Source organism: Vombatus ursinus, unplaced genomic scaffold (assembly GCF_900497805.2).
Source record: "Vombatus ursinus unplaced genomic scaffold, bare-nosed wombat genome assembly UNPS02001419.1, whole genome shotgun sequence".
Classification (NCBI taxonomy): Eukaryota; Metazoa; Chordata; class Mammalia; order Diprotodontia; family Vombatidae; genus Vombatus; species Vombatus ursinus.
Genome location: NW_020941197.1, coordinates 21944564 through 21969614, shown reverse-complemented (window position 1 = coordinate 21969614; position 25051 = coordinate 21944564). Strand labels below are relative to the sequence as shown.

At 36.8% G+C, this 25051-nt stretch overlaps 1 protein-coding gene across 1 annotated transcript in view; it reads left to right on the top strand.

The window, feature by feature from the left end:
- The window catches only part of SLC9C1 (solute carrier family 9 member C1), a 69806-nt gene extending 50521 nt beyond the window's left edge, over positions 1 to 19285 (top strand). The window contains exons 20-27 of the mRNA XM_027866814.1: positions 6392 to 6517; positions 6692 to 6790; positions 8424 to 8594; positions 14866 to 14997; positions 15122 to 15307; positions 16522 to 16648; positions 17189 to 17255; positions 19042 to 19285. Coding sequence (XP_027722615.1) covers positions 6392 to 6517; positions 6692 to 6790; positions 8424 to 8594; positions 14866 to 14997; positions 15122 to 15307; positions 16522 to 16648; positions 17189 to 17255; positions 19042 to 19285 — 1152 coding nt within the window. The remainder of the gene's footprint in view (positions 1 to 6391; positions 6518 to 6691; positions 6791 to 8423; positions 8595 to 14865; positions 14998 to 15121; positions 15308 to 16521; positions 16649 to 17188; positions 17256 to 19041) is intronic.
- The last annotated feature ends 5766 nt before the right edge of the window (positions 19286 to 25051 follow it).

Here is a 25051-nt window from a genome sequence, read left to right as displayed (position 1 = left end):
GGGGAAGGAGCAGTACAGAACAGGAGTTGCCCAGCCAGATAGTGGAAAAATTCACTTTAGCACACCTGGTGGCAATCCTGGTGCCTCGGCATTCTACAGCAAAGGAGTCTCCCAGCGCCTCAGCAGAACTAAGGGAGGCAGTACTGCAAGGGGCTCCAGGCAGATAAATACCCTGCAGCACCCATCGAAAAGGAGCTGAAGAAAGCTAAAGGAAAGGAAAAGCAGGCAGCCTAGATTTGCCTGAAAGTCCCAGCCTTGCTGATTCCAGCCCAACACCAGGTAAGCTGCCAGAACCCTACAGCCTTCAATTGCCAACATAAGAGGCCCCAGCATACAAAGCCAGTGACCAAGACCTAGGCTCCCAACACAAAAAGCTTGGGTCAGTGCCCTCTGCTCCCCAGCAGGAGAGTTTAATCTCATTAAAGGCCAAGGAATAAAGAAACACCATGAGGAAAAAGAAATGTATGATAGATTCATATTATGAGAAGAATAAAGATCAAGACAGAAATTCTGAAGAGGACAACACTGTCAACAAGCCCACATCTGCAACATCAAAAGGGAATATGAACTGGTCCGAAGCCCAAAAAGTCTTCTTAGAAGAGCTCAAGAAGGATTTTAAAAGTCAAATGAGAGAGGTAGAAGAGTCCTTAAAAAATATGATTGGCCAATTGGAAAAAAAGTACACTGAAGAAAACAAGTCCCTAAAACACACAATTGGCCAATTGGAGAAGAAAGTACAAAATCTAACAGAAGAAAACAACATGTTAAAAATTAGAATTGGACAAATGGAAACTAATGACTCTATGAGAGAGCAAGAATCAGTCAAACAAGAGCAAAAAAATGAAAAAATAGATGAAAACGTAAAATACCTCATGGGTAAAACAACTGACCCGGAAAATTGATCCAGGAGAGACAATTTAAAAATTATAGGCCTACCTGAAAATCATGATAAAAAAAGGGCCTGGACAGTATCTTTCAGGAAATCATAAAGGAAAACTGCCCTGAAGTTCTAGAACCAGAACGTAGAATAACTATAGAAAGAATCCACTGCTCCCCACCTGAAAGAAACCCAAACTGAAAACGCCAAGGAATATAATAGCTAAATTCCAAAATTACCAGATTAAAGAGAAAATACTACAAGCAACCAGAAAGAAACAATTTAAATAACATGGAACTACAGTCAGGATTACACAGGACCTTGCAGCTTCTACATTAAAAGACCATAGGGTGTGGAACATGATATTCCATAAGGCAAAGGAGCTTGGAATGCAGCCAAGGATTAACTACTCAGCGAAAATGAGCTTGATTTTTCAGGGGAGGAGATGGATATTCAACAAAATAGGGGACTTCCAAACCTTCCTGATAAGAAGACCAGAGCTCAACAGAAAATTTGATCTTCAAGCACTATATTCAAGAGACACATAAAAAGGTAAATGGGACAGAAAGATAGATGTTGTTAATAAGGGCAAACTGTTTACATCCCTACAAGGGAAGATGACACTTGCAACTCTTGGGAACTGTATTGTTATTATACCATGTTAAGGGAGTATACATAAAGGGGGTGGATATAAGTTGACTTTGATGTAATGATAAAAAAAATCTAATCAAGTGGGTTAAATAGATCCAAGTAAGTGGATTAGTCTGATCTAAGAAAATACTGAGTAAAGTACTGAGAAAGGAGGAGGCAGACAAGGGTAAATTACATTACAGGAAAAGACAAAAACCTGTTACATCAGAGGGAAAGAAGGGAGGAGAATAAACATTGTTTGAACCTTACTCTCATCAGATTTGGCTCAAGAAGGGAATAACATAATCAGGTATAGAAATCTAACTTGCCCTATAGGCAGTAGGAGGGAAAAGGGGAAAGAAAAGGGAGGGGGGATAGAAGGGAGGTGGGACTGAAGGAGGTGGTGGTCAAAAGCAAAACACTAGTGAGGGGGGGAAAGGAGAAAGGAGAAAGAAAAGCATAAACGGGGGGGAAGGATGGAGAGAAAGACAAAGATAGTAATCATAACTGTGAATGTGAATAGAATGAACTCTCCCATAAAACAGAAGCCTATAGCAGAATGGATCAAAAACCATAATCCTACAACATGTTGTTTACAAGAAACACAGTTGAAAAAGAGTGACACACACAGGGTAAAGGTAAAAGGCTGGAGCAGAATATATTATGCTTCAGTTGAAGTAAAAAAAGCAGGGGTGGCAATCCTGATCTCAGACAAAGCAAAAGCAAAAATAGATCTTACCAAAAGAGATAAGGAAGGAAACTATATCCTGCTAAAAGGCACCATGGACAATGAAGTAATATCATTACTAAACATATATGCACCAAATGGTATAGCATCCAAATTCTTAGAGGAGAAGTTCAGGGGGTTACAGGGAGAAATAGACAACAAAACTATACTAGTGGGGGACCTCAACCTCCTACTCTCTGACTAGATAAATCTAACCACAAAATAAACAAGAAAAAAGTTAAGGAGGTGAATAGAACATTAGAAAAGTTAGGTGTGATAGACCTCTGGAGAAAATTGAATGGGGATAGAAAGGAATATACTTTTTTCTCGGCAGTACATGGCACATACACAAAAATTGACCATGTACTAGGACATAAAAGCCTCACAATCTAAAGCAGAAAAGCAGAAATATTAAATGCATCCTTTTCAGATTATGATACAATAAAAATTATATGTAATAAAGGTCCATGGAAAGATAGACTAAAAAATAATTAGAAACTAAATAATCTAATCCTAAAAAATGATTGGGTCAAACAACAAATCATAGAAACAATAATTTCATTCAAGAGAATGATAATAATGAGACAACATACCAAAACTTATGGGATGCAGCAAAAGCAGATCTTAGGGGAAGTTTTATATCTCTAAATGCTTACATAAATAAAATAGAAAAAGAAGAGATCAACAAATTGGGCATACAACTAAAAAAGACTAAAAAAAGAACAAATTAAAAATCCTCAATTAAACACCAAATTAGAAATATTGAAAACCAAAGGAAAAATTAACAAAATTGAAATTAAGAAAACTATTGAACTAATAAATAAAACTAAGAGCTGGTTTTATGAAAAAAAAACCAATAAAATAGATAACATTTGGTTAATTTAATTAAAAAAAAAGAAGAAAACCAAATTACTAGTATCAAGAATGAAAAGGGTGAAGCTACCACCAAGGAAGAGGAAATTAAAACAACAATTAGGAATTATTTTGCCCAACTATATGACAACAAATTTGACAATCTTAGTGAAATGGATACATATTTACAAAAATATAAATTGCACAGATTAACAGAAGAGGAAGTAAAATACTTAAATAAGCCCATCTCAGAAAAAGAAATTGAACAAGCCATTGATGAACTCCCTGGAAAAAAATCTATAGGGTCAGATGGATTCACATGAGAATTCTATCAAACATTTAAAGAACAATTAATTCCAATGCTATACAGACTATTTGGGGAAATAGATGAAGAAGGAGTCTTACCAAATTCTTTTTATGATACAAATATGGTGCTGATACGTAAACCAGGAAGAGTCAAAACAGAGAAAGAAAATTATAGAACAATTTCCCTAATGAATATAGATGCAAAATTTTTAAATAAAATATTAGCAAATAGATTACAGCAACTTATCACAAGAACAATACACTATGACCAGGTAGGATTTATACCAGGAATGCAGGGCTGGTTCAATATTAGGAAAACTATCAGCATAATTGATCATATCAACACCAAAACTAACAGAAACCACACAATCATCTCAACAGATGCAGAAAAAGCTTTTGACAAAATACAACACCCATTCCTATTAAAAATACTAGAGAGCTTAGGTATAAATGGTATCTTTCTTAAAATAATAAATAGCATCTATCTAAAACCTTCAGCAAGTATAATATGTAATGGGGACAAGTTAGAAGCATTTCCAGTAAGATCGGGGGTGAAACAAGGATGTCATTTTCACCACTGTTATTCAATATTGTACTGGAAACATTAGCTTTAGCAATAAGAGAAGAAAAAGAAATTGAATGTATTAGAATAGGCAAAGAAGAAACAAAGCTATCACTCTTTGCAGATGACATGATGTTACACTTAGAGAATCCTGGAGAATCAAGTTAAAAACTACTTGAAATAATAAACAACTTTAGCAAAGTTGCAGGCTATAAAATAAACTCACATAAATCATCAGCATTTCTATATATTACCAACAAAGTCCAACAGCAGGAGATAGAAAGAGAAGTTCCATTTAAACTTACTGTAGACATTATAAAATATTTAGGAGTCTATCTCCTGAAACAAACCCAGGAACTCTATGTACACAATTACAAAACACTTTTCACACAAATAAAGTCAGATCTAAATAATTGGAAAAACATCAGTTGCTCATGGGTAGGCTGAGCTAATATAATAAAAATGACAATTCTACCTAAGTTAATTTACTTATTCAGTGCCATACCAATCAAACTACCAAAAATTATTTTATAGAGTTAGAAAAAATAATAACAAGATTCATTTGGAAGAACAAAAGGTCCAGAATATCAAGGGAACTCATGGAAAGAAATGCAGGGGAAGGTGTCCTAGCCATTCTAGATCTTAAATTGTATTATAAAGCAGCAATCATCAAAACTGCTTGGTACTGGCTAAGAAATAGAGTGGTGGATCAGTGGAATAGGTCAAATATGCAAGACACAGTAGTCAATGACTATAGTAATCTATTATTTGATAAGCCCAAAGACCCCAGCTTCTGAGACTTATCTCAGAACCCACTCTTTGAAAAAAATTGCTGGGAAAACTGGAAAAGAGTATGGCACCAAAATCTCACATCATATACCAAAATAAAGTCAAAATGGGTTCATGATTTAGATATAAAGGCTGATACTATAAGCAAACTGGGAGAGCAAGGATACCTATGTACCTATCAGATCTATGGAGAACAGAAGAATTCATGAGCAAACAGGAGATAGCATTACGAAAAGCAAAATGGATAATTTTGATTACATTAAATTGAAAAGTTTTTGCACAAACAAAGCCAATGCAACTAAGATTAGAAGGAAGGTAGAAAATTGGGAAAGAATTTTTACAACCAGTCTCTCTGATAAGGGCCTCATTTCTAAAATATATAGAGAATTGAGTCAAATTTATAAGAATACAAGCCATTCCCCAATTGATAAATGGTCAAAGGATATGAACAGACAGTTCTCAGATGAAGAAATGAAAGCCATCTATAGTCATATGAAAAAATGCTCTAAATCACTATTGATTAGAGAAATGCAAATCAAAACAATGCTGAGGTACCACATCACACCTATCAGATTGACCAACATGACAACACAGGAAAATGATAAATGTTGGAGAAGATGTGGGAAAATTGGAACAATAATGCATTGTTGGTGGAAATGTGAAATGATCCAACAATTCTGGAGAGCAATTTGGACCTATGCCCAAAGGGCTATAAAAATGTGCATACCCTTTGACCCAACAATAGCACTTCTAGGGCTATATCCCAAAGAGATCATACAAAAGGGAAAAGGACTCACATGTACAAAAATATTTGTAGCTGCTCTTTTTGTGGTGGCAAAGAATTGGAAATTGAGAGAATGCCCATCAATTGGGAAATGGCTGAGCAAGTTGTGGTATATGAATGTGATGGAACACTATTGTGCTATAAGAAATGATGAACAGGCTGACTTCAGAAAAACCTGGAAAGATTTGTATGGTCTGATGCTAAGTGAAGTGAGCAAAACCAAAAGAATGTTGTACACAATAACAGCCACATTGTGTGATGACTAATATTGATAAACTTAACCCTTCCCGGCAGTACAAGGATCTAAGACATCTCTAGAGGCCTTGTGATGAAAAATGCTATCCACATCCAAAGAAAGAACTATGGAAGTTGAATTGCTATTTTTTTTCTCTTCTGTTGAGTTTTGTTTCCTCTTTCTGATGATTCCTCCTATTGGTTTTAATTTTTACTTACAACATCACTAATATGAAAATATATTTAATATGAATGTAAATGTATAACCTAAATCAGATTGTGTGCCATCTTGGGGAGGGTGGTGGGGAGGAAGGGGGAGAAAAATTTTAAACTCAATAGCATATGGAAGTGATTATTGATAAATCAAAATAAATTAATAAAAAATAGTTTCATAAAAAAGTAGTGTTGGAGAAGCAAAACAAAAATGTTGTCCATCCATCTGGGCAATCGCAACATAAGGAAGTAGTGGGAGAGGAAAAGAGGAGTCTTATTGGAGGGGTAGGCAAGAGGAAAGGAGATAGAAATTTCAAAAGAAAAAAACATAGGAAATGTCATTGTGTTAGCAGTAACTATTTTAGTGGTTCCATTAAAGCCAGCCAAGACTAAATTTCTTTTTGATTTAATTTATAGATGATTATTGCCAGAAAAAGAGAAGTGTACGATTTTGAACCTGTTGTCAGACTTCCTTCTCTTGATGAAATGTTATACCATGTTCCATGGCTAAGTAAATCAAAATTTCACATAGATTTCATTAAGGTAATATTTATACTTCTACTTATTTTTCTCTCCTTTCTTACTCTCCCAAGTTTTGTTTTCACCCTTTCATTCTGAGCTAGTTTTTGAAATTATTTTATTTTGTTGTCATTATTTTATCTTGACTTCCCCTCAAACAAAAACATCATTCTTATATGAGCATTTGATGATTTTTAGAAAAGAGTCAAAGTCTTGACCTTTGATTGTGGAAACAAAATATTTGAAGAAGGTGATAATCTTGCAGGAATATATCTGATTATCTCTGGCATGATAAAGGTAAGAAATCCATAATGGCAAAATTTGTACTAAGATGATATCATTTAAAACTTTATAACACTAAGAACTTACTAAGTTTTTCCTTGCTACTCACTACCTGTATTACCTTGATGAAATCATTTGACCTCTCTAGGCGTCAGTTTCCTTATCTGTAAAATGGAGTTAGACTAAATGACCTCTAAGTCTTTTTTAGCTTTTAATCTGGTGTTTAGGAAAGCATCTTAGGAAAGCCAGTTCAGAAAGAAGCAGGGTTAAGTGGTGGTAGGTTATGCAAGCCATGTACTAAGTTTTAATAACTCACATCCACAAAGTTTACAGAGGTTAAATAATTTATTTCCAAAGATGCATAGCTAGTCTGTGTAAACTAGGATTTGGTGCCAAGTTCCAGACACTTTCAATTATATCAAACTGCCTGCTTCAGAAGCACACTTTTGACAGTGGCGTGAAACAGAGAAGACTGATCACTACATACCAATCTTTTCAGTTACATTCATAAATGGGTAACAATCACCACTAATAGGCTCACTCCATTAAATTCAGTGGATAAATCCATTAAATGACTAGGGATAGAAATATAAAAGCAAGATTTGTCTACCCTCAAGGAATTTCCATTCTTCCAAAGGGATACAGTTAGCACAAGGTAATTTGTGGAGGGAGAAAACATGAATGGCTGGACAGATCGATCAAGGTCTCGTAGAAAAAGTGGCCCCAGAGCTGCACCTTAAAGAAAGATTAGGATTCAGAGTAGCTGAGTCAAAGTGAGAATACATCTGAGGAAGGGGATAGAGACGAAGAAGAGTAGGAAATTTTGGTTCGGTATAAGAAAAATTTTCTAGCAATTAGAACTACCCCAAAATGAAATGAACTGTCTCAGGAATGAGTTGATCCTCTCTCACTGAAGATCTTAAGGCAAAGACTGGATGATCACCTGCTGGAGTCCTATTTGAACTCTCAGATTCAATGAGTGTATTCGGAAGAAATGTAGGATGCCATGGAGTTTGCTTGTGATCAAGCAGAAGTTCAAGAGGACAGAAGAAGAAAGGGATTGATTGTAGAAGGGTTTGGCTGACCTGGATAAGAATGAGGATGGAAAGTTTTGCCCAGCTCTTCTGCATAAGAGCCAGTCCACTTCAATTATTTACTGAAAACAAACAAACCTGTTGTTTGCCCCACCCAATACATGGGTTACCACCTTCTCTTCTCCAAAAAGGGAAAAGGGAGGTAGCCACACACATGCTACCTTCATAATATATTGACTTAGGGTAAGCTGTGTCTGGGGCATGAGTCACAAGGTAGGAAGAATCATTAAAGGCAACACATGGAAGGAATATTTCACTGCCACTTCATTTTCCCCCATTTTTGTGATCACCTTCTTTAAGGATTTTTTTTCAAAAGAAATGAAAAATTCCAAAAGTCAAATTATGTGAAAGTATTAGGATAAATATTCAAAGAATGGGGCATGATAACGAGCCACAAATTGAATGATTATTTGGAGGGGGATTATGTTGGTTCATTAAGGGGTTTGGGTTTGGTTGGTTGGGTTTTGTTTTTTTTGGGGGGAAGTTTGTTTTTTTTTGGTAGGGGGTAATGAAGGATAATTATATGTTTTATCTTGTTTTTTGTTTGTGAACAGCAAGAGAGTGCCAGACCTTATTTTGGAATTGACCAAATGGTTTCGGAGATAGAACAAAGAAATCATGTAATTTATGCAGACTACCTCATCAGTGGGGCAATCATAGGAGAATTGAACTGCTTAACCAATGAGCCCGTGAAATTTACTGCCATCTGTAAAACTGTAGTAGAGGTCAGGAAACATTTGGATATGGCTTCCTCTTCCCCTGATAATTGCTTCCTTTTATTCATTATTAAGTTTTTAATAAAGATGTTTCTATATTTAACACATTTACATGAAGGCTGAGGATGAGGGCATAAAAAGGTTTGTGAAGGAACAAAACCTGCATATGGTAGACACTTATAAAGGTCCACATTTTTTCTAACCTAATGAATTGTTTAATGAATCTGGTTTATGAACTTCAGTGTATATCATCATACCAAAAGAACAGTTTCAAACAAATTAGTTAATAGGTGGTACTCATTAAGATTTATCATGCACAATGCCAGGACGATTACTTCAAAATTTATCCAATCAATTAGTTTTATGTAAATATATACAATAATAAATATTTGTTGTATGTATATATAATATGTTGTAAATAATATGTATAATATGTCATATATAAAATGTATAATAATAAATATGAGGCAGCTAGGTGGTTCATTGGATAGGCCTGGAGTCAGGAACACCTGAGTTCAAATCCTTCCCCAGATACGAGCCGTGTGACCCTGGGAAAGTCACTTAACCTCTGTTTATCTTAATCCACTAGAGAAGGAAATAGTACACCACCCCAGTATCTATGCCAAGAAAATCTAATATGGGGTCACAAAGAGTTGGATACAACTGAACAACAACAAATTATATAAATATATACATGTATATGTAAATATGTATACATAATAAAATATTTAAATAATATAAATATATAAATGTAAATATATAAGTGTATAATTAATACATGCTCTAACTAGCTAACTGAAACATAACAGCCAGCTTTTCTGAGTTTTTTTTCTTTTCATTTAGACAACTAGTTGATTAAGCAAGGCATGACTGCTTCCAGAGATAGCAGAAGCACCCTGTCTGCCTCAGGTCTCTATATTTCTTTTTACACAAGCACTTTGAGGGATGGGAAGATTCTCAAACTGGTTGGGGTACCTTTGCCTGCTCCTAAACCAGATGTGGTAATTTACTAAGTGACAATCATCTTAGAAATGGGATGTGGCACATTGGATAGAGTGCTAAGCCTCGTAGTTCAGGAAGACCTGGTCTGTAATCCCGCTTCCAGTATTGTAGGACTACAGGACAGTCATTGAATTTCTCTGAGGCTGTTTCCTCATTTGTGAAATGGATAATAATAATTGCAGAACCTATCTCATAAGGCTGGTGAAATGAGATTGAAATAAGTTAATGTATGCAAAGCACTTTATGAACCTCAAAGTGGTTGCTATATAAATGTTGTGGAAAAAGAAAAAAGGATATAATCTTTCTCAAAGTGTTCTGTAAAAGAAGAGAATTACCAAGACTTATTTGGCTGACAGGCCCAGAATGGATTCACATCTACTTCTCAAACAAGAGACTCTATTCTGGGTCTACAGTATGTCCAATACAATTAAGACATTTTTTAACTCAAAGAGTAATTGCTGGGTGCCAGGTGTTTCGAACACTGTGTTAGAGTTGTGACAGATACAATGAAGTGAAATAGATAGTCTTCTCTCTGAGAGGTTACCATCAAATTAAGTAAACAAAGAGAAGAACGCAAGAGACGCCATGAAGTAGTTTATGATGAAATGGAAAACAAATAGTCTAGATATTAAGTGCCAGAGGTAGAAATCACTGTGAACTATAATGCTTGGGGTACAGGATATAGAGCTAGAAGAATCATCGAGTCCAATCCAACCTCTTTGATTGTCAGATGAGGAAGGAGGTCCCAAGAGTTGACTCAAGTTATACTGACAGCCAAGTACCAATGTAGGTATTTGATCCCACATACTCTGACTCTAAATCTAGTGTTCTTTTCATGCTACACTGTATCATGGACCTACATTCCACAAGAAAATGTGGGGGACCCGAATAGGTTTTTCCCAACTTACTTTCTTGTTTTGAGTATAAATTTTTACCACTTTTGTTCTTGTTTAGTTGTTTTCAGTCATGTCTGACTCTTCACATCCCCTTTTGGGGTTTTCTTGGCAAAGATATTAGAGTGTTTCTTCATTTCCTTCTTCAGCCCATTTTACAGATGAGGAAACTCAAACAGGGTTAAGTGACTTGCATAGGGTCACATAGTTGGTAAGTGTCTGAGGTCAGATTTGAACTCAGGTGCTTCTGATCCCAATGTCAGTGCTCTATCCACTGTGTCACTCAGTTGCCCCCAATTTTACCACTATTCGTGTGATTTAGTTTTCCTTATGGATAGGCCTCCCAAAACCAATCTCTGACTACTTGATTTTGGCATTGTTTTTAAATTTGTTTTTGAAAGTGAGTGTTTCAGAAGGCTGGTTTTAGGGGGCAGCTAGGTAGAAGCTAGGTGGGGCAGTGGATAGAGTACTGGCTCTGGAGTCAGGAGGACTTGAGTTCAAATCTGGCATCAGACACATAATACTTACTAGCTGTGTGACCCTGGACAAGTCACTTAACCCCATTGCCTAGCCAAAAAAAAAAAAAGAAGAAGAAGAAAACTGGGTTTGAAAGCACTGGACTTGGGTCTAAATCTCTGTTCAGTCATTTCCTACCTGTTTCACCTTGGCAACTCACTTTATTTCTTAGGGATTTGGTTTCTTTCAATCTATAAAAACGAACAAAATTACCTCTAAAGTTGTTTTTAGCTCAGAATCTATAATCAAGGTATATACAGTGTGATTGCTGCACTGGGATAAAGTTTTGTGGAGTTTTTTGTTTGTTTTTTTAAATCTCCTAACAAGCATAAAACAATTCCTGGGGGGGAAAAAACCATCATGTGTAATACAAAATGTTTCCTATCCACCCTCCATATTCCTTTTATACCAGAGTACTAGGCCTGGAGTCAGGAAGACCTGAGTTCAAATCTGACCTCATATACTAGCTGTGTGACCCCATGCAAGTCATTTAACCCTGTTTGCCTCAGTTTCTTCATCTGTAAAATGAGCTGGAGAAGGAAATGGCAAACCACTCTAGTACCTTTGCCAAGAAGATCCCAAAAGGGGTCATGAAGAGTCAGACATGACTGAAACAATTGAACAATAACAACAGCCCCCCGATAACCAACTCACATTGCACCATGTTACAGTGGGAAAAATTCTGGATTTGGAATCAGTTGTAAAGATGTGTTCAGTGCTAATAATCTTTCTGGGCCTCAGTTTTCTCATGTGTAAAGAGAAGAGAATAATACATGTGATACCTACCTCAAAATACTATTGTGGGGGCAGCTAGGTGGCACAATGGATAGAACACCATCCCTGGAGTCAGGAGGACCTGAGTTCAAATCCAGCCTTAGACACTTGACACTTCCTAGGTGTGTGACTCTGGGCAAGTCACTTAACCCTGATTGCCTCACCAAAAAAACAAAAAAACAAAAAAGCAAACACTATTGTGAAATTCAAATTCATTCATATACATAAATCACCTTGTAAATTTTAAAACATGATGACCCCAAAATAAGTCAAAGGACCTGGGTCCATATCCCAGTCCTGAGACTTATTATATGTGTGACCTTGGGCAAATCAAAGTCCCTAGGCTTCAGTCTCCTCATCTGTACGATGATGGGGCTGGACTAAACGGTCTCTGATGGTACTTCCAGCTCTAGAGCTCTGGTCCAATGTAAGTGTCAGCTGCCATCATCGCCACTGCCTCCCTTTAGCATTACTCTCCTTTCAAAGCAGAGAAGAATGAAGAGCCATTGGGACTTGGGAAGGAAACAGTACTGATCCATCTTAGTGGGAAAGAAAATCTAATTTCACTTCTAGTAAATATGCTGGATATTATCCTTTCTCTTTGTGATCTCATATTCTTCTGAAGTTTTCATAAATTATTAATCCAAATGTCAGACTCTTTTAAAATATGCTCATAATCATTTTAATTTCCCACCCAAATGTTCTGGGGGCCTGCCTTAAAGTAGTATAAATTTCTAAAAAGGCACATGTAATTTTCTCTTTAGAGGAAGGTATTGTTAAAGAACTGGAGCTATTCAAAACCAAAATAAATGAAGAAAGTTTACTAATAAAATGAAATACCTCAAGCTGATGATGTTTTACATTCTGTATCTTAATGCCTAGACTTCTGAATTAAAAAAAAAAAGGTTCATAAACTTGGTTGTTTTCTAATACTTTGGTGGCACAGTGAATAGAGCACCAGATCTGGAGCTGGAAAAACCTGAGTTCAAATCTGGCCTCTGACACTAGCTGTATGACCCTGGGCAAGTAACTTAATCTGACTCTTTGCCTTAGTATTCTCACCTATAAAAAGGTGATAATAATAGCACCTACCTCCCAGGGTTGTTGTGAGGATCAAATGAGAAAATATTTAAGTACTTAGCAAAGTGTCTGACACATAGTAGGTGCTATATAAATGTTAGATATCATAATGATGATGGTGGTGTCTTATTTCAAGATATATAAACACAATTTCAAAAGGGACAAAATTTCCCTTAACTAAGATTCTTTTTCTTCCTTGGAAGAAAAGAATTGGCTTTTATCAGTGGAATGTCTGTTTCTTCTGATTGTCCACTTCTTGAAAACCTGTGTAAATAATAGCTGATACACAAAATAAAATATCTGCTTAGTGATAAGCTATTTAAGTGACTAAAATTAAAATGAACATAAATAGATGAAATGAAAATTTTTTTGACAAGTTCAATGATGGTAATCCTCCTCCTCCCCCCCAGTGACAAAAAGGGGCAACATATAAAATAAAATTTTGGGCAGAGGTTTGATTAAAGAGAATGGCAAGGAGGAGTAAGAAGGCTTTCTTAAATGAGCAATGAAAAAAATAGAAAACAATAGAGTGGGAAAGACAAGAGATCTCTTCAAGAAAATTGGAGACATCAAAGGAACACTTCATGCAAAAATGGGCATGATAAATGGCAAAAATGGTAGGAATTTAACAGAAGTAAACAAGATTTAGAAGAGGTGGCAAGAATACACAGAAAAACTGTACAAGAAAGATCTTAACATCACTAATGGCCACAACGATGTGGTTATTGATCTAGAGCCAGACATCCTGGAGAATGAAATCAAGTGGGCCTTAGGAAGCATTGCTAACAATAAGGCTAGTGGAGGTGATAGAAGTCCAGCCGAGCTATTTAAAATCCTAAAAGTTGATGCTGTTAACGAGCTGCACTCAGTATGCAAATTTGGAAATTTGGAAAATTTGGAAAACTCAGCAGTGGTGACTGGATTGGAAAAGATCAGTTTAGGTCCCAATCCTAAAGATGGATGATGGCCACAAACAATTGCACTCTTTTCACACACCTGCACGGTTATACTTAAGATCCTGTGAGCTAGACCTCAGCAATAAGTGAGCCAAGAATTACTAGACATGCAAGCTCGTTTTTAAAGAGGCAGAGGAACTAGAGAACAAATTGCCAACATACTCTGGATGATGGAGAAAGCAAAGGAGTTCCAGTAGAACATCTATTTCTGCTTCATTGACTACACTAAAGCCTTTGACTGTGGGTCACAACAAAATGTGGCAAGTCCTCAAAGAGATATGAGTAGCAGATCATCTTACTTGTCTCCTGAGGAACCTGTATATGAGCCAAGAAGCAACATTTAGAACCAAATACAGAAAAAATTATTGATTTAAGATTGGAAGTGAAACAAGGCTGTACATTGTCAGCTTGTTTATTTAACTTACATGCAGAGTATATCATGTGAAATGCCAGACTGGGTGAATCAAAAGCTGGAATTAAGATTGCCAGGAGAAATATCAACAATCTCAGATATGCAGATGATACCACTCTGTTAGCAGAAAGTGGAGAGGAATTAAGAAGCCTTTGGATGAGGGTGAAAGAGGAGAGTGTAAAAGCTGGCTTGAAGTTTAATACAAAAAAAAAACCACAACAAAAAAAAAAAAAAACCACTGAGATCTTGGCAACTGGTCCTATCACTTTCTGGCAAATAGAGAAGAAATGGAAGCAATGTCAGATTCTATGTTCTTGGACTCAAAGATCACTGCAGAAGGCAGTCACAAAATTAAAAACTCCTTGCAAGGAAAGCTATGGCAAAGCTGGAGAGTATACTAAAATACAGTGACATCACCTTGCTGACAAAGGTCTGTATAGTCAAAGATATGGTTTTTCCAGTAGCAATGTATGGCCATGAGAGTTGAACTATAAAGAAAGCTGCACTCCTATGGTTTCTATAAACTGGAAAAACATTTTTTTCAAACCATGATGGCAAAGAATATTTTCACCTTTCTTAAAAGAATGAGGACTGAAATGACAAATTTCTGCTTTTAGATGTGACATCTTCCTCCCTTCCTTTTCCAGACCTATTTCATCCCCAAGTATCATTTGTATGAAACATTTAAAGAGTGCTGTCCTTCCATAGAATATAAAATATGGCTCAAGTTGGCACTTGGTGTTGGTGCGCAAAAAGTCAAGGAAATTTTGGCTTATGAGGTGAGATGCTAATTGCCCTTCCCCCTTCTGGCTCATCTGAAAACAATGAGTGTACTTATACTTGTTAAATGAGACTGATTTTCACACACAAATAAATATATGTTGTTTCCTTTTTTTCTTATAGGATTGGACTTACAATCTGCAATTACAGCTCTGTAATGTGTATGTGAGAGATGTACCAATAGATACCAAAGCTGACATTTATGACGAAACTGCAAGCTATGTTATTCTTGCATATGGAAGTGCAAAAGATTGTCAGTTACAGAAAATGTATTTTGCACCCAAACTAATTCCTAAGACTTGTCATCAGGTAAAGGCATGGTCTTATGTGACCTCTAGGTAATAATCCATATGTCTATTATGGTATAATATTCCATATGTGACATGGTTTCTAAAAAAGTAAACATTATCTTAGGCTATATTAATAGAAATGTAAGGTCATACAGGGCAAGGGATGTAATAGTGCCATTCTATTATGTACTGATTATATCAGAGCTGGATTTTGATGTTCTGATCTTGATGTCACATTTAATAGGTATATTGACAAAACCAGACAGTTCAGTAGAATGGAAGTTCCTTGAGAATAGGGACCATTTTTGGTTTTGTCTATGTGTCTCTGGTACCAGGCAAAATAGCTTGCACATAGTAGGTTACTTAATAAGTGCTGAATGAATTTAATTGAGGAGAGCCTAAATAGTGAGGAGTTCAAGAAACTATGTCGTGTAATGACTAGTTGAAAGAATTTGTAATATCTAGACTAGAAATAAGAAAACTGCCTTAAATAAGTGATAAATTCAATGAGGTCACTACCTTCAAGTGCTTGAAAGGCTTGTGTAGATGAGGCAAGAGACTTATTTTGCCTAAGTCTAACAGGTAGAAATTATAGACCATCAGATACAACTTAGTAAATGGAAAAAACCTCTAAAAATTAGATTTGTCCAGACATTCATAAGGCTAACTCAAGTAGTGAGCTCTCTGTCATTAGGAAATGACTGAGATACCTGCATGGGGAAGGAGATTAAAGGGGTCCCTTTCAAATCTTTATTTCTATAGCCTACGTGTTTTTAAGCTACTTTTGCTACTATATCCTCCGTAGATTATAACATCGCTAAACCAAGGATCTGTGATCTTGTGGTCAGGAAAACTCCAACCAATGCAAATCCCCAATCATATTTAATTTAGTAAAGTTTTGGGGAACCTCCTGAAGCTCAGAGGTAGGGTTTGACTCCCGATCTGCCTACTAATCACAAGACTAAGTCCATAAGCTAACAAGTTGAATGAAAAAAATTAATCCAGTAACTGGATTTTGATTTTTACCAGGTCCTCACAGACTGACTGTTGAAAACACTTGGATAATTAACCAAATTTTTCAATTGTGACTTAGGTTATTTCGTTAATACCTAATTGGAAGCGTTAACTGACCCACAGAAAATGTGCTTTGAGGAGAGATGCTCAGAGTTATAACTGAATATTACTGTATTTTAACGTCAATCAGTAATTAATTTGTATTTTTTGACCCTCTAGATACAAGGTACTGCAACAATAACAAAAATACTAGTAATTCAGACATCAGTTAATCTAAAGAAATGCAAGAACAACACTAAACAATATGTCCCTATTTGCAAACATGTAATAAAACGTAAATCTAATGGTGAGTTGGATCTGTTTTTTTTTCCAGTTTTCTTTCTACAAAAAGAAATTCATACCAACATGGACATTTTAATTCAATTCTACTTCTCAAATTAAGATGAGGATTTGAACCCCAAACTTTCCGACTCCAAGTCCAAGATGCTGTCCTGTGCTGCCTCTCTGTAGAGAACATTAGAACCTCCAAATGCTCCATCTTTTCTTCCTTCAAACTCTTTACTCTTGTTATTTTATTTCTATGTTGCTCCCTCTCCACCCAACCATTTCCCCAAACCTCTTCATTTTCCCATAACATCCCAAGGAGAAAGAGAAAAGAGAACTGAACAAGAATTATGGCTATTGTCGTACTTTGACTTTCCTATGTCCTCTCAAGTACATCCTCCCTCAAACTTCTACAAAACCCTCTGCAGAAATAATTCTGCAGTAACTATGAGAGATTCTAGATTTAGGACTTGAATTCAAGCCTAAACTATCTTAAGCTTATTCACTATCTTAATGGTCTTAAAACTGCAATAAGCCTTTTGGTACACCATGTAATTTGTAGGCTACTTACTTCGAAAAGTTATTTCTATATCGCTCTTTGCCTTCATTGCAGCTGCAGGTGACTATGGGTGTGGAATATTGCGTGTACTATCAGACATAGTTGGATGACATATTGGTTAGGTTAGACTTTGCAGAATTGGTGTATATTTTTTCCTTTTAAAAAAATCTTTCAAGGGGTGGTTCACTGGGGGAGGGGAGGAGAAACGATTATAATTAAGCAATGAATGTGATGAGAAATGCTGTCAATTCTACCTTTGGAGCATCTCTTCTTTATGTTCCCTTCTCTCCTCTGACATTGCCACCAACCCGGTACAGGTCCTCATCGCTTCATTCATGGACTACTGCAATAGCCTTCTGGTTGACGTCTCTGACTCACATATTTTCCCACTCCAGTCCATCCTCCGCTTAGTTGTCAAACCGATCTTCCTGAAAGTCTGACCATGTCGTCACCCCACTCCCATTCAATAACCTCTAGGTAATTGCTCCTTATTCCCTCCAGGATCAAACAGAATCCTCTCATGACTTTTAAAGCCCTTCTTAACCTGCCCCACTCCTACCTTTCCAGCCCTCTTACACCTTCCTCTCCTCCATGAACTCTCCAATCTACTCACACTAGCCTCCATACTGTTCCTTGCACAAGACCCTCCATCTCACAATTCTACTTTTTCACTGTCTGTCACCTATTCCTAGAATACTCTTCTTCTTTTCAATCTCCTGACTTCCCTTGGCTTCTTTCAGGTCACAACTAAAATCCTACAGGCCCCAAGAGGTTTTTCTCAATTTCCTTGAATTATACTTCCTTTCCTCCGTTGATTATCTCCAATTTATCCTGTCTATATGTTGTTTGTACATTATTCTTTGCATATTGTTTCCACCATTAGACTCTGAGGTTTTCAAGAGCAGGGACTGGATTTTTGTTTTTATTTTTGTCTTTCTTTGTATCCCAAGCACTTGGTACAAGGCTTGGCATGTAGTAAAAGCTTAATATATGCTTGACAGCTTGATTTGATATTTAAAGAATGGCATCAATAAAAATAAGATTTTTAAAAACTGGTTTCTGACCCCCAAAGCTGAGATTCCAACTTGGCTCTAAATCACCATTTGTATGAACTGGTATTATTTGATTATTCTGAACTGATAGAAGGTGTCAATTATTTCTCTAGTGGTCTAATATGATCTTCTCTTTGTAGCAGGTCATGTGAAATTAACAACAGATTCCATTTCTGAAAGGGACCTACCTTCAAAAACCACTGAGGTAAATTAAAACAGTCCTTTTAAGTTTGTTGTTGTTGCTGTTCAGTCATTTCAGTCATGAGCCTCTGTGGACTTTTCTTGGGCAGGATACCGAAGTAGGTTTGCCATTTCCTTTTCCAGCGCATTTCACAGTTGAGGAAACTGAGGCAAACAGGGTGAGGTGACTTATCCAGGGTCACATAGCTAGTATATATCTGAAGCTGGATTTGAACTCAGGTCTTCCTGACTCTACCTGGATCCAGCACTCTATCCACTGCATCACCTAGCTGAGTTTACAATTTAGTAAAAGGAAGTCTGAACTATAGAATATTACCCAATTTATTTTCCTTGTTTTGGGGAAAAAAATGGAATCTACTGAATTTTTCACAGGTCCATATCTTTGAAAGCATATTCAAAAATATGTTTATTATTTAAAAGATTATGACTCAAAAGTCAATTGAGCAACTCATGGCGGGAACATGCAGTTTTCAATAATGTTTCAAATGATGACCCATGTTCACTATCAAGCTCCATTGATGGTACAAAAAGAAGCTTCATAAAAGAATTAGTGAGCCAATCAATACTGAAAGCAATAATTTCTTTTATTCATTATGTTTAAAGGAAGGCCTTCCAAAAGAAAGGCAACATGGCTTACCTGGAGATAGCCAAGGGAGGAGAAGGTGAGAATGACAAGGAACAGGGATTGGGGCAGCCCAGAAAACAAGAATGGCAGCAGGGAGCCTTAGGCAAGAGGGTCTCCAGACCATGGTCAGAAGAGAGAGTCAATCATGCTTCAGGGAAGCTTAGGGGTTCAGGCATTGAGACTGCTCTAGGAGTTTTAGGGGGAGGGGAGAGATGGATCTGAGAAATTTCCCACCTCTGTAGTCATAGCCAAAGAACCCCTAATCATGCAGGAAACAAGAAGTTCCTATCTTGGAATGTTCCAAGTAAAGGATCTTTCAGAGAATCTGGAATTCCAAAGGAGAGAGTAGGGAAAGCCACAGGAAGAAGGAGCCACAATTTCTAAACTTTTTTCTGGGTCATATGCTGGCCACAAGGAAGAAGAAGCCACAGGAACGGACGAGACTAAGGTTGGGTCAGTTCCATAACCCCATTGACTGACTTGAGTTGGGGTAAGAGTTGGAGTCCTTGAATGAACTAGATGACTCAAATTCCTAAAGCCCACCAAAACTACAGCCAGAAGTTTTCCATATCAGGTACCATTGAGAACTTGCAACCTGACTTTGGACTTTTACCTCTGAAGTGGTAGTGGGGAGCCCTGAACCAAAGTGGAATCCAGAGGTGTAAGGTGAGGGTACAGCCCAGCATCAACCATTTCCAACTGCATGTTAAAACTCAGGGTACCACTCATGCCAATGATTTTTTTTTGGTTCTAGAATTTTCTAGGCTGATTTTGTGTCTTATCCCTAAGATATGCTAAAATAGATAAAAATGTAGATTAGCATATTCCAGAATCACATTAACTACCAATAGGAATAAACAATCAATAAATTATATATTTTGATTTGAGGAATCACAATGTTACTCCACATTCTACCAATCTGAAAGGTAGTTAGGTGGCCCAGTGGATGGAACTCAGATCTGGCCTCAGACATTTACTAGCTATATGGCCCTGGACAAGTCATTTAACCTCTGCCTGACTCAGTTTTCTCATCTGTAAAATGAGTATAAATAGTTAATACCTCCCAGGGTGGTTGTGAAGACAAAATGGAATACCATTAGTAAAGAGCTTTACTAATCTTAAGTACTCTATAAATCCTAGCTAGCAGCAGAAGCAGTAGTAGAGATAGTATTTAGCAATTTATTAGCGCTGTTATTATCAGGAAATCACCGATTTCCTATTGTCTGCCTTGTGGTCCAACATTTCTCCATTGAGAGGAGGAGAAACTGAAAGTGCAGTTATCCCTTCCACATCATGACTTTCCCTATCATGGTTTTGATATATTGTGGGTCAGCATAAGAAATTAAATAAGAATTTGAGAGGAGTTTTGCAGAAGCTGTAGAAAACAAGTGAAGGCCAGCACATGACCCAGAAAAAAGTTTAGAAACTGAGGAATGCGTAAAATATATGCATAGTATTGTGTAATATGAACATATTTTATCTTTTTTTTTTTTTTTTTTAGGCAATTGAGGGTTAAGTGACTTGCCCAGGGTCACACAGCTAGTAAGTGTCAAGTGTTTGGTCTGAGGCCGAATTTGAACTCAGGTACTCCTGACTTCAGGGCCAGTGCTCTATCCACTGCGCCACCTAGCTGCCCCGAACACATTTTATCTTTTAATACCATAATAATTCAGACTTCTTCTCTGGTACAAAGGAGGGGCTAAAAATTGTATGTGGGTTTTCCAGACTGCGGGGGCACTGCACCCCTAACCCCCACGTTGTGGAAGGAATAACTGTAATAAGAGGCTAGACACCTCCAGGGAACGGAGGGTACGTGACTGACTATGCCATTCTAAGGAGTCAGGAGTGCTAAGGAGTATGGGACAGGGAGGGATTGACAGCACAGGAGTGAATGTCCAGATAACAAGACAAGAGTGGTGTCAGAAGGGGTCCCAGAAGTGTCACTATACCCTTTCTCACTTCCTAGCATCTTCACAAACACATGAAAAGCTGTCCCACTGACATCAGGGTGAACTTGGAGGCATTTGAGCATTTCTGATTTCCTAGAACCCGTTGTTGCAGAGGAGAAGGTAAAGAATCATTTCCTTGAATCATGTCATATCCTGCCATTAAAATGGTTCTTCTGAGTTTCTGAGTATCAGTCAGCTATTATCTTGGGAAAGCTTCTTTTCAAATAAAAATCTCTTTGGTCCTGGTTCCTGAAAATCCTTACATTCTAATTGACAACCTATGTCCCTTAGTTCTCCTTTTATGTTTCTATTCATTGTTTTCATGGGTGTAAGCTGTCCAGATCAGTTCCCAATCCAACACATGTTTATTGACCCTTTTCTTTGCCCAGTATCGTACTAATGGAAAATATGAAATAACTGTAAAATATAGTGCCCAGATATCTTTAGGAAGCTTACAATCAAGGTCAAGAGATATGACATACATACATGAAACAGGAGTATTGCAAGGCAGTATAAGGAGTTATAACCTGAGCGATAGAGAGAAGTCGGATAGGAGGAAATAGAAATTACTCTAGGCAGGAGTGGAGATGGGACTCTTGTTTGATCTTGAAAGGTGAGCAGGATTCAGATAAGCAAAGAAAAATAAAACAAAACAAAATATCCCAGATAGGGGAAAACTGCCTTAACAAAGTCACAATTTTAAAAAAAGGATCACTTGGAGAACAGTGAGTGGACCCATAGATCAATCTTCCTAGAGGAAATGGGTTCATACATGATAGTGATGAGAGATAAGGCTAGCTGTGTTGGTTAGGACTAGATAGATCATGGAAGGCTTTGAGTACCAAGCTCAATCTAAATGTTAACCTATAAGCATAAGGAAGCCAAGAATTTTGAGCAGATGAGTAACATAATGAAAATGGTGCTTTTAAAAAACAGTAATATGATATAGTATGAAAGAAAATTTGAAGTAAGGCAAAACTGGAAGGAGAGAAGAGACACATTAAGAGGAAATTGAAATAGTCTCGGAGTGTGAAAAACTGTGGTATAGATGTGTGTGTACAAAGGTATGTACAGATACATGTATATATACATGCATATTTGTACACATATATGTATTACATATGTGCATGTTTGTCTTGGTCTTAAGCAATCCCTTTTTCTAGTCCACTAGGCCTTTCTTTACAAAGGACTATATGCACCTTTTAAAGGTTTACAGACTACCAAGCTTGGCTCTAGAGAAGAGTTGAGAAAATGCACCTTCCTTTTTTCTTTGCAGAGGGACTATGGATATGGTATTGCACATACTATCAGGTATACAGCATTGTATATTGTCAAGCACAGTCAAGGTGTTCATTGGTTTTGCTGGACAGCTTTTTTTCTCTTTTAAAATATTTGCTCATGGGGTATGAAGAAGTACTTTCAGAAAAGAAGGTGATCTAAGAGCAAAATATGTCAATAAAAATAAAGTAAAATAAAAGCAATTTTACAAAGTTTAGGACTTTTAATCAAAATACAAATTATTAAATACTTTGAACTTAAAGGGAAAAAGGAGTCACTGAGGACATAGTAGAACTCACCCTGATGTGCCAAAAACTTAGCCATACCAGTCAGAAAATAACTCCATAGAAAAGAACAAATGAGTTAGTGTGAAAGAAATTGGAAGTTGAAAGACTTCAAAGTTAGTATAACATGACGTTATTATCTCAACCACTTCTTTGATTAATTATTTCCTTCAAATAGCTTTGGTGGCAACATCAGTCAGTAGGGTGACGCCTGAGCTACCCAAAATTCATTAACTGATAACTGCTTAGACTCTTGTTTCTGTTCCCCATCTGCGTTCTGCCTCATATACAAAGTCTGAGTAACTATGGGAAAGTCAAGCTCTCTCAGTGCTTTGGATTGGCACAATGCTCCAATTAATCACCCATATGTTCAGGGAGCTTGTCAGAACCGGACCTTAATGTTCTATCCAGTTATCTCATACTTTAAAGATAAAAAAGGGTAACCGTTCATATCTCTCCTTCTTCACACTCCCTTGCACAATATACTTTCATTAACTATTTCAAGAGACGCTAATCTAAATTAATTTGACCTCCTGTAATTATTGTAATGGTCGTAATTCTCAAGAATGTACCCTGATATCTCAAAAGTCTTTAACATCTTAAAGTTTATTTTTTCACCCTTTTTCTTAGGACTGGTTAACAAGGCTACCTTCCTTTCTTCATTGAAGAATTCATTTTTTTATGTACACAACATTTCCAGCTTTTGACTATTGCCTTGTTGTGGATAGATGAAGATGCAAAACTTCAGTGATCCTACCCTAACATCCCTTGGCAATGACTTCAGTAAAATCTGGATTAGACTCGTAACATTTTTCCTGAAGACATTTTTAGGAATTCCTCATATCTAAATTTATGTTTTGTTCAAAGATCCCAGTGTAAATTTCTGGTATATTTTCTTACTCATAGAGATATAAAATAAGCCTATGTCACATAGTTAATATATTAATATTAGAGTTAAAATAACTATAATGCTGTATTTAAAAATTAAAGTATCAATATTTGAATTTGTATTTACTGCTGGACAAAGAGTCTTATTACCTTGGTTAGTGCTGTCCATGTGTTTTTCATACCTTGGATTTCATTTAGGGTGTTAAATTCTTAGAGAAGAGAAATTATTTGAAGGGGCAGAGGAAGCACTGAAGGTTAGGGCTATTGTTGTTCAGTCATTTTCCAGTCATGTCCTACTCTTTGTGACCTCATTTGAGGTTTTCTTGACAGAGATACTGGAGTGGTTTGCCATTTCCTTCTCCAGTTCATTTTACAGATGAGAAATGGAGGCAAACAGGGTTAAGGGACTTGCCCAGGCTCACAGAGCTGGTAAGTGTTTGAGACTAGATTTGAACTCATGAAGATAAGTCTTCCTGATGCCAGACCATACCTACTTTATGCTCCAAGGAGCAACTAGTGGTCAGGGTGCACACCTATATTCCTGGACCAAGCTGCAGGTGCTGAAGCCTGGAGCATTTCCTGCCACACCTCTTTCCCAGGGTTATTAGGAACAGTGCTGAAACAAAAGGAAGGAGAAACAAGTAGATAGTTGAGTTACTTAAGAATATGCTATAGTAGTGGGAGAGTAGGAAGCTCTGATGTCCTAGGCACTTACATATTCTATATATTCAGCAGAGAAGCCTTTCCTATGTTTGTGTCTGGAGTTTGACTGCAAAACGTTGCGAACTCCATCATTTATGAATTGACAAATAGTTTAAATTTTATTTAGTAACTGGCTTAGCAGCTTCTTTTAGAATATCCAAACTTAAACTTTGCAAGTCCCACACCGGGAGAGGAGAGTTGATTTGAGTTACTAATTGAACAACATAAAAAGATATAAAAAAAAACTGAACTAACTGGAAAATAGAACAAGAGATAATTTAATAATCATAGAACTCCTTGAAAACCCACCCCCCCCAAAAAAAGTTAGACACTATATTTTCAGGAATCACAAATGAAAGCCATTCAGATTTACCAGAACTGGAGGACAACATGTAGATAGAATCTACCAATCACTTCCTGAAGGAAATTCCAAAAGGAAAAGTCCCATAAATGTCTTGGCCAAAATCCAAAGGTCTCATAGGAAAGAAAAAATACAAGCAGCCAGAAAGAAGCAGTTTAAGATCACAAGTAGGAGCAGATAAGACCTGGAAATGAGAAGAATGTAATATTCCAAAAGGAAAATGATATAAACTTATAAGCAAGAATAAAATCCTGCAATGCTGAGTATAATCCTACAGGGGAGGAAACGGATCTTTAACAGAAGAGAGGACTTTCAAGAGTTTCTTAAAAAAGGCTAGAGATCAGTAAAAATTTTGAAAACAGACAGATATCTCTTCAGAATAGGAAGGGGGTCTTAATCTGGTATATGTAGATAGATTCCAGAGGGTTCCTGAAATTGGAAGGGAAAATGTAACTTTATTTTCACTTATTTCTGAATGAAATTAGGACTTCCTCAATAATTTAATCATTATATTGAGAAGGGGTCT